The sequence below is a fragment of the Limulus polyphemus genome, unplaced genomic scaffold (assembly GCF_000517525.1).
Source record: "Limulus polyphemus unplaced genomic scaffold, Limulus_polyphemus-2.1.2 Scaffold788, whole genome shotgun sequence".
NCBI lineage: Eukaryota > Metazoa > Arthropoda > Merostomata > Xiphosura > Limulidae > Limulus > Limulus polyphemus.
The window spans coordinates 304,509-316,012 of record NW_013666398.1 but is presented as its reverse complement, the minus strand read 5'-3'; the positions used below and the strand labels follow the sequence as shown (position 1 = coordinate 316,012).

Below are 11,504 nucleotides of genomic sequence, written 5' to 3'. Positions count from 1 at the left end.
TGGGTGGTTATGACTAGTTGCCTTCCCTCTAGTCTTTCACGGCTAAATTAGGGACGACTGGCGCAGATAGCCCTGGTGTAGCTTTGCGCGAAATTCAAAAACAAACAGAACAAATCAAAACCTACCTACCTGTCTCATACAAAATACTTCATTATTGGTTTATCTTGTATATATTGTGAACCGTGGTGTCTGTCTCCCGTTTATGGTGGCCGCTTCTCGCGCTGCGGTTGAAAAGCTGCACATGCAGGCATTCACTTTTGAAATGACGGGAGAACAGGCATGAATAACGTTGATTCCAAATTTTATTTCGCAAGCAAGTTATTCTACATTAAATTGTTAGGAATTAATTACACTATCATTCACATTTCAAAATGTGACGTAACTTAAAGAAGTGTAGATTCATCGTATGTTATTGTTGAGCTGCATGATTGAAATTCTCAACAATTGCTTTTCGCGGTGGGCGGTATAAGTAGCTCAGAGCTTTGGTTCTGAGAGAGCAACACGACCTTTTAAAAGACCATGAAATAATTTAAATTGATAGATTAACTTAAACTCTTCCCGTTATATAGTATTATGTGTAGCTATTAAAGAAAAAATAATAATTATTAATTGTCAGGATTATTTTCATTAATTATTTGGATGTCTAGCTTTACCATCTAAGTTACAAAAATTATATTTTTTCACTTTCTTTGTGTGTAATTTGTCAACAGTTTTCTCAAACTAATTATTAGCTTCAATCATCACTAAATTCCATATTTAACTTATAATAATGTTGGCTGGACAGGAGGTGTACAAAGCATTGTAAAAGTTATTAGCATTGTTTGCACAATATTCTTCCTAAAACTAATCAGTTACGTTACCACGAACCCTTTGTCGTTTTATCCACGTGCATCCTGGTTAGAACTTTATTTTTTGTATATTTTTTATATATTTGATGCTTGTTTATTCATGTGCTTTGTTGTGAAAGGTATTTGTGTGTTTGTTTTGTAGAATTTTTCACTCAAAGCTATACAAAAGGCTATCTGATATAGAAAATTCTAACAATTTGAACTGAGAGGCTAGAGGGAAGTCAGTTAGTCAACAACACCTATCGCCATTTCTTGTATGGCTGTTACTCTTGTAGTGGATCTATTGTCCCAAAGAGCAGAACGTGTTTTTGCAGTAACAGGCTACGAACAACAAATCCTCGGATTTACAGTTCAAGTACAATAGGTCACGCTAGGCCCTAATAATAAGTGTGCTTAAATAAATCCTATAATGTAAAATTTCTACAATAACAAAGTAATTATTGTGGCCAACTTTGTTAAAGACTGGTGTTGTAAGGTTAGAGAAGTTCTTTGATATTGTCATACGTCACAGGGTTACTATGCCACTTGAATGGGCTATTAAAACTCTCAGCAAAATATATTTTACAATTATACTGTGTGTTTAAAACGTACACACTTTCAAAAGGCTTATATGTAATTGTAGAATTTACATATTATACAACAAAGGTCGCTTTTTTCTGCTTATTCTTGTTGGATGGACAGGGCGTGTGCAAAGCATTGTAAAAGTAAGTTATTAATATTGTTTGGATAATATTCTTGCTAAAACTGAATTTGAAGGAGACTGTTGTATATATTATACCTAGTCGTTGTTGTTTTCCGTGCTGCTTAATTTAAGGGAAGTTGAGTTGCGTGTTTGCTCCCGGTAATATATGCGTACTCAATTTATTGCAAAGGTAAGTAGTCTTAAATAATTAGTCCTGCATATATTTTCTTTAGTTAAAATGGACTCACATAAATGGATATTAGGTTTTGAATCTTTATCCTGATGGTGACGTCACACGTGTAATAAAGTTTTTCAGGACACCACCATTGTAAAATTCAGCACTAAACCATTGGTTTTAATCTTATTTTTAAACATTCAAGGATAGTTGATTGCTTATGAAGCATTCGAAATATTATTTATTTGTTTGTTTAGAATTTTCATGCGAAGCTACATAAGAGATATTTGTGCATAGTAAGTAAGGTAATCCCTGTCACGCCTTCGTAAGGCACATAAGTCCAGTGCTCAATTCCGATTTACTGTGGTACTACCAAATGGAACTGATGACACAACTCTCCTTGGATGGGTTACCAGTCCATCGCAGATTAACCCCAAGCTATCCGCCTATAGTTATTATACAGCTGGATAAATAAAGTGCCTGCTTCGAGAACACACTATGTCCCGCGTAAGCTTCGACCCCCATCGTCTTTCGACTACGAGTTCAAAACACTAACTACTTTGTCATGCTGCCTCCTAACGTACGTTTTAACCAATTAAGTTTGTCAGATGTTGATTGCATAAAATAAGATTCATATTTATGACCTTAATTAGTTGTATTCCAGCTGGCTTGTAAAGCGCTGGTATTGAGCGAAAGGCTTCGTCGGCACCGCATATAGTAGAAATGGCATAGTTCATATATTATTATGCACTCTCCTCTACTTTCACTCAGAAGATCTTGTAATTTTCGTATTTTAGGTGGCTCCATTTGATTAATGAATTTTTATGTGTGACAACTTGAAAACTATTGCTCATGCAATCTAGGTAATTATTATGCAGAATTCAGGTTTAAAAATCATCAAAATATATTGTTGTGACGTGATACTTTCTTTGCTGGTTCTTTTGAATTATCGGGTGAAAACAATACAACGTCCAGTGCACTCTGAGTGGAAATTATGAAGAACTTACCGCCAACAATATTGCTAATGGAAAATCCTTTTCATTGAATAGTGTTAATTTTTCAAGTCAATGTGAAAAAGTAACTTTTAAACGTATGAAAATTGTGTTTAATCCAAACTTGATATTATAGATAATAATAATAAATAACATTAAAATGGTTTTAAATAACCACAAAACTGCTACAAATGTGATGTTTTGTATCCTAATATTGGTGTTTAATATGTATTTTTGTTATATTTATATACAGATAAATTCCAGCTCATCTTTCAAACTCCAGACACTTATTTTTCACGTCGTTATCAGTTCGAACTCGATAACGCAATTACTTTAAATAATAATGCTACCAACAATATTTCGAGGTATTTTTTGCATTACAGTTCACTAAAACAATATTTCCGAGTTTCAGCTGTTCTTCTATGAAATGTAATTATTTCATAACAAATGTTAATAAAAAAACGTAAAATGTTACAAAATCATAAACAAGTAAAATAAGACATTTTTCTTCCTTCTTTAGCCATTTGTTTGTCCTTCGTCTAATGTTTCACTACTTAATATACGTATGTATATTTAACCATGCATCATTGTTCGTCAATCTTATGTTTTTAAATTTAATCTTAATAATACTTGAAGAAACAACTGTATCCAAAGAACCATTATCTCAAAGAATCCAAATTACCTGACCTAAAGAAATATTTCTCGATATATTTAGCGCTTAATTTTAATAGTCTTTAAAACACTGTGGCGGGAGAAAACCAATTTGGGCTTATAAAAAACAAGGAACCAATACCTCGAGCGTCTCTGAAAGTGAATTCTGTAGATATGCAAATATGGAACGATTTTTAAAAGCTTTCACCTAAACAAAGTGAGTAAAAGGTTTATCTTTTGTAACTTCTGGATACATCCGGGTTACTTTAGAAATAACTCATTCTTATCATTATAACCACAAATAATATAGATAATTGAAGTAATACACTTTGTTCATTAAATTTGAAGTGTAACGATGTTTGCGTGTGTATAGGTTGAAAGAATAGTATGCTTTTTTTGGGGGGGGGGGCTTAAAGAAAACTTGTCTAGAACACATTTCACACTTATTTCCTCGTCTTAAATATTTAACATTGTAATACAGGATAAACAAATTGATAATGTAGTTTCATTACTTCGGTATATATAGATATGTTTTTGTTCAATTTGTCGCAAAACTACGTGAGGGTTATCTGCGTTAGCCGTCCATATCGTGAAGTAATAAAAGAGAGAAAAGGCTGCTAGTCAACACCTCTCACCGCTAACCCTTGGGTTACTCGAATCGAATAGCAGGATATGACTCTTACCCTGATAACGCACCCATGACATCAAAATGCAAAGCTCGATTTTATTTATTTATTGCTGCAACGGCACTAATTACGGAACTTCAGTTCCACAGTCTGGCACACTAACCATACGGCCGTGCTCGGGTAATCGTTGCCAATAGTAATGCGAAAATATACCACTGATAACGCCGATATATATTTTACCTTCAACAATTTTACATAGAAGAGAAAATCATGTAATTAGCACAAGGTTTTAAGAAGCGTCGGAAGAAATTTATAAAAGAGGTGCTACTTTTGGAGGAAAAAGGAAATGAGCGACAAAGACATACGGGATTGTCGTGTCCCATCGGATAATATTTTCCAAGTTTCACTGAAAACTGTCCATTTACATGGTATCCGAGGCAGTTTACACCTTTTAAATACATCGTATAAATAAATGGGTACAATTTAGGGGGTGCGATAGTACTTGCCGCGCCTTCTTCCTACGCACGATTTTTATATAGTAAATAATAAGTTTCTGTTTAGGTGTGCTCTACTTCGAAGAATAAGTAAATAATATATTTTTTTTTACATTCGAAACACATTTTCAATAAATATAAACCTAATTTCTAGGAAAGAAATTTCAATGACTTCACTTATAAAACATTACTTAGACCTTTGAAAACAACAGAGAACTTGACAATAATGTTAGAAATAAGAAAAATAAAACACTTTCCAGATAATAACCTTTTTTTATTATACACAACGTTTCGCTCTTGAGGTTTCATTAGGGCTAGCAGTAACAGAAGCATACGTCGTATAAAAAAAAAAGTCACTCTAACTTTCAACAAAAATTTTTTACCGTTTCATATAATTAACACAAAAACTATGGAAAATTATTTTGAAAAGTGTTTATCCGAGTTTGAGAATCAATCAACTTGTTAGAAAGACAATAACCATCAGCAGGTGTACTGGAAATTATAAAGATATAATCATAAATAAAAAATAAAGTTGGGTAAGTTTATGTTATCCCAAAGCTACACAAAGGGCTATCTGAGTTGTGTCTGCCGTTGTGATCGAACAATTACAAGCCCTCGAGCTTATCGCTAAGTCACTGAAGGACAGAGATATGATAGCATAGTAGAAGGAGTAAAAACAATTATATACCTTGAGGCTGGTCTGAGGTTTCCTACCAAGTTGATGTTGTACAAAATTTTATCTTACTATTTTTCATTTTGATGGAAATAAAAATGTCTGATTTTGATAGTTGGAAAAAATAAGATATTTACAGGCATTTAGGTGTCCGAATAATCTAAAACACTGATATTATGTAATATCGTTTTCTGCGCTACGCTGTTTCGTCTACGATTGAGACTGTGAGCTGTGTCTGATAAAATTCTGAAATTACGACAAAAGTGTAAAAGTCAGTGACATTAATGAAACTAGAGAAATCTGAAAATGGCGTACTAGTGACTTCTGAAATTCACTAGTATATTGATCATGAGAATTTTACACATACAATTTTCTCTGCACTTTTACAATACATAAACACCTTGACTTCTTTTTTAGTTATGTAGCAATTTAAGCTATGTAATTTTTATAACCTTCTACCAAAATGTGAAGTATACTGTGTCAGTAAAGAAAAATACTCCATCTGAAATAGAAGACCATTAATCTGCCTAATAAACGAGAAAAAAACAATCCCTTTGTAGCAAATTATTAAAAAAGTCATTTTTAGAGTTTGTGAATATTATCAAATACAATTCACCTTATTATTTATCACAGTTACTGTACACTCCTGGTGGTAATAGATAAAATTAAGAAAAGGGTATAGGAGATCTGAATTTTGTCAAAGCTTCAATCATTGTTTGATTTTAAAAGTTTATATTACGGGAGTGTGGTACTCTTAAAATCTTTTATAGAGAAATTAACGAACCAAAAGTGATGATATATGTACCAGTTGTGTTTATCTTCAATGTTGTTTGTAGCTGCTAGAAGTAATGTGAGAATATACCAATATTGTATATACTTTCCTATTAATGAAACATGTCCAGAAGATTTCATAACAGATATATATGTGGATTACAAAAGTCAAGACCAATATTATATGGAGTTAGAAATGATATGAATGATGAAAACTTTTTAACACTAAAAGTTAGTTTCCATAGTTGGTACCATTCCTGTGGCAAGAATACATTTTTCAATACTTTGAAAATTGCTATTCTATATTTAACTAACTAAGAATCATTAAATAACTGAAATGTATATTAATAACATCAATAATTACTGTATCAAAATTAAAAGAAATGTATTACACCTTGTTAGACATTCAGCAAAATTTATCTTATGCACACTATACATCAAGGCATGTTTTTACCATCTCTGCCTTGCTTCCAAACTCCAACGTAATCTTTAAAGTAATTAAAAATCATTTGTATGGGTCATGAAGAAACATTTGGAGTTATTTACACATATTAAAAACAAATCTCAAACTGATGAAGAAACCTATCTTAATTTACAAAGATATTTCCAGATTTCCAGTACTATAAACTCTTCTCTTTGTATTTTTTATGCAAGGTTTCTTCATTTTTCCTTTCAATTTCATTTTTAACACATTTGCTGAGGAGGTAAAGCCTGCATTATCAGGATTCTGCAATCTTTTTCTCTTCAGCTGGTTCTTAGGAACAGGAGAACTCCCTTCAAAACAAAACTCAATGAAAGGATCTGATATAGTAAGTGGTGTGTAATCAAAAACTGGTTCCTGTTGTGGAGGTTCTTTTGAGGTTCTTATAGTTATCTTTTTAAGCTTAGTTTTTGGCTCTTCTTTAACAGGCTTATTTCTACGAAGCTTAGCAATTGTAAGTTTGATACCAAGTGTAGGATCACTGATAGTGCTTTTAATCTGGAGATCTACTGGATCTGCTTCATGATCATCACTCATGGCAGAGTTGTAATCTCTATCATCATATGAGTTGTCATCTTCTATGCTATTATTGCTTCTCATCTCCTCGTCCTTTTCATAAAATGTTTCTAACATTTCTTCTCCACTCTGAAGCAACTCTGAGGTGGAAAAAACACTGACTTCAGGAACATGCTTTTCTTGGTAAATTCCATCCATTGCAATGATAGGAAGACGTATAGCCAGAGAATCACCAAAATATTCATACAATTCTGAATACATGGCAAACAAAGAGGTAGCTGTACAATTTTTGTATTCTGAAATCTTTACATCCTCAGGCTCTTGCTTAATATCTAATGAATGCTTTGATTTTGTGGGGGTTTGGTGTATTTCTGAGTTATGATTATCCCTTAACATGTCGTCTTGTGTAAACTCCAAAGAACTTTCTTCATTTAGATCTAGAAGTGATGGATTTCTGTTGCTTTCATCCAGGAATTTTCTTCTCTGATCAAGCAAGATCAATTCTGATACACCCTAAAACAAATATTAAATCATAGTATTAGAAACATACTTCATAATTCTACAATTTTGTCATTTAAACAGTCTTTACATAATGTTGTTTTTTCTTCCCTAAAGTTTTATTCATTATTCTACAAACTAAATGGCAGTTCAAATATTAGCATTTAATACCAGTTTCAAACAGTTGAATTTAATAGGCTCATAGCTCTTCAACAGAATATTAATCATAAATTCTTAGTAAGTTAAAATATGTAATAAGACACTTTTGAGTGGACAAATTACAATATTTACTTACATCTTTGTGTTCTTTTCAGTCTTAGTTTAGTGTACACATGAAAGCTTTTCAAAAAAAAATAAGCATATCAAAATAAACTTTTTTATTACTTTGATTCTGTATGCAAAAATTTGATGCCTTTTATTTTCAAAAATTAAAATTATAAGAAGAGATACAATGCAAGATACTGAAACTCAATGGTCAAGTTACCTTAACACATTCACCACCCTGTGCCCCACCAGTAGGGTCATAACCAACTTTAAATTATGGAACACATGACACCAGTGGGTCACAGACAATTATGTTTCAAAATCAAATTTCTCTTGTGGCATATGAGTTTGGGACACTGTGACTGCTCCTCAGCACTTCTTGAATGGCACTAGGGTAGGAATTATTAATACTACTGGTGGCAGTGAATATGTTAACAACTTTCTTTCAAAACATTAACACAGTTAGCCTTTATGAAATGCTAGTTTCAATAAACTGTTCTTTTAGCCATCATTCCATCTAAATTGAAAAACTCTACTTCATATCATAATTGTTAAACTCTTTATATATAAAGTAAAGTCTATTTCCAATTAAAAGGAATACAATGTTAAAACCATTACACAATAAATAGTTATTAAGAACAGTAACTTGCCCTAAAAAAAAAAGACTCAACATATGTTTCAGTATCCTATAACACCATCTTAAGGAGTAATGGTAAAGGTATGTTCGGAAATTATACACCCACATAATCATTTACATACGAATAATGCCATCTAAGCTTAAACAACCCAGAGTTACAAAACATATGTCCAGTATTTTATTATTTGTTATTATTTCTGCTCCTAGACCAGATATCATATCAACCAAGGTATTGGTACGTCAATGATTCTAAAGGGTATATATAAGTCCCAACCATGACTTTACTGTTGATTCTGAGGGTATATAAGTCCCAACCATGACTTTACTGTTGATTCTGAGGGTATATAAGTCCCAACCATGACTTTACTGTTGATTCTGAGGGTATACAAGTCCCAACCATGACTTTACTGTTGATTCTGAGGGTATATAAGTCCCAACCATGACTTTACTGTTGATTCTGAGGGTATATAAGTCCCAACTATGACTTTACTGTTGATTCTGAGGGTATATAAGTCCCAACCATGACTTTACTGTTACTCCTGAAGATGGTGTCATAGGACACCAAAACATACGTAGAATCTTTTTTTTAGGGCAAGTTCCTGTTTATAATAACTATTTATTGTGTAATGATTTTAATGCTATATGCCTTGTACTTGTAAATAGATGATTTACATAAGTGTCATTTTATGTAATTTAAGTACAAAATCGTTTTTAGCTTGTATATTGCTATGGGTTTATTCTCATTCCTTCATTACTGCCAAAAGCCCCTACATTTTAGCAAGCCATTATTGCCTTTTAGACATAATTTTTATTAGCATTAACAAGTTTGTGCAAAGATTCCTACATCACACTTTGAAAATACTCAGAACAGATGGTCTAGAGGAAAGTCAAAATATTGAGACCACCAAAGAAGCTGGCCTCTCTATTGGCACAGGGAAATATACTATTTTAATAAGAGAATTAAGAAATCAATTTTAGCTTAACATACATTTATGGTCTGGTTTCTCAGGTATCTTAAAGCCATTTGAAACATAGGAAACTATGCAACGAGTCCCTGAAAACCTACTGGGTGAAGAAACTTCAAACGAGTCCAATAGGATGTGTTAAGAAACTATGATACTTAGAAAATTAAGATATTTGTTAAGTTATTTCTAAAATGTCAGGTAAAAATATAGTCTAGCACAGTGAAACACAGGTTCTGTAATCTAAACCTTCCCTGTGTAGCTGGAGAGTAGACTAGCTCACAACAGTTATCAAAAATTATGCTAACTTTAACTGATTTTAAAATACCTTGTTTGTATGAAATAAAGTAAGCACTTATATATTTATTAATTTTAGAAAAACGTAATTTACTTAATTACCAGAGAATATCATTCAGGAACTTCTTGGAAATACAAATTATTTTCTGTATTTTGTGACATTACAACAAATATTTGTATTAGCCAAAATTTGAGACTCAATCATTGCTAATAATATTGTTAAAACCTGCTCTTGTTAAAAAAAAAGTCCACTTTGCATGTTTGCAAAACAATAACAACATAACACTGAAGTATCTGTTGCTTATTTTATAAAACAGACAGACTTCTTAACTTTTAGTAGATATTTTCTTAAACAAAAAAAGCTCTGTGGCTTGTTCATCAAAGTTCATTCAACTAACTGATCACTTTATTCAAAGCTTTTTTTTTTCAGGCTTTTCCAGCTTGTATCTTAGTTTATCAGACTTCATTTGTGTTTCAATCATAACCTAATGTTCTTCACTAAAACTTTTTGTTGGAAATACATGACCATTCATTTGAAGTTTAATATATCGCTTCTAAATAACTTACTTTAACCTATATACTCAAATTCACAACATTTGAATTATGCAACAACTGATTTGTAAACAGTTACGTAAGCAAACTTGCTATAACTATCGCTTCTAGATAACTTACTTTAACGCTCACACGAGGTATACTAAACGACTGAGGCCTAGAACTTTCTACAAACTAAGAGACATTACGATGTAAAATGCTCAGTGCAACAAGAGAAAAACTGAGAAGGTTCTTGTAACATGACACAAATTCACAACATTTGAACTATGCAACAAATGATTCATAAACAGTTACGTAAGCAAACTTGCTATAACGCATTCTAACATCACTTTTACCTTTACTGTTACAAAATTACTTACTGCCACTAATTTGGTTACCTATATATATACACACACACATATATATTGCTATGATGACATGCTAAGACAAAATTTGTTGTGTGTTACACTAGTGGAAATTCAGGATTTTTTATATATTTCTTTTTAGAATTAAGAACTTAAAACTTGTATACTATTAAAATATGGATTATTATGCTATTCTGATTGGTATAACATAAACAAAAAGTAGTTTAATAAAATGTGAGACACTAAAACCTTGTGTCATGAGCAATAAAGGGTACCTGTGCCGATAGGGTTAATGAGACAATTTATTCTCTTCTGTCTCCATTATTACAATACAAGCTGTGAAACTCACTTTAGAAATTGCCGTTACAGCTAAACGCACACCCCTATTTTATCCATCACCCCTCGAAAATGTACGAAATTAAATGTAAAATGCTCTCTATAAAATCGATATTGCTCAAACAGACCATAATTTCTATGGCCTTCAATTTTGTTTTGTTACAGAGCTATCAAAGCGAAAATAAGACCCCTACTGCCACACCCACCTGTCACATCCTCTCTTTCACAATTGGTTGATATTTCTCTCTTATGTTTCATTATATATTACTTATAACCAATAGAAAGTCGAGGTTTCAATCTATCAAATGGTGTATTGTATAACGTTGTATTCTGAACAGAATATTGTTAATTTCACACACAGTACAAGATTCATTCTCGTGGGAAGTTAACGACTAGCCCGGAAGAATTTGTAACGGCTTTTGTCGCATTGTTAGAAAGCCAAGAAAATTTTGAGAGGTAAGTGAGTTCATCTAGTTTTTGCACGTTATTAGTCTATATTCTTTGGCGTATTATTTAATTAAATAAAAATTGTTTATTGCTTCACTATAATCATTTAAAAAATCAGGCTTAACTGTCCTCGCAATCGAGAGCAAGAAAAAGAAGATTGTGTAAGTACTTTATTTCTTGTTTTTCATATTTATTCTTTATTTATTATTATAAAAGTAATTAAAAGTATGGATCTTTTTAAGTTATTTTAGACTATTA

The 11,504-nt window shown here is 32.1% G+C and overlaps 1 protein-coding gene across 1 annotated transcript in view; it reads right to left on the bottom strand.

Moving 5' to 3' along the window:
* Nucleotides 1-4,721: 4,721 nt before the first annotated feature.
* The window catches only part of LOC106460531 (TAF6-like RNA polymerase II p300/CBP-associated factor-associated factor 65 kDa subunit 6L), a 47,409-nt gene continuing 40,626 nt past the window's right edge, over nucleotides 4,722-11,504 (bottom strand). Inside the window, exon 10 of the mRNA XM_022387278.1 lies at nucleotides 4,722-7,422. Coding sequence (XP_022242986.1) covers nucleotides 6,505-7,422 — 918 coding nt within the window. The 3' untranslated portion in view covers nucleotides 4,722-6,504. The remainder of the gene's footprint in view (nucleotides 7,423-11,504) is intronic.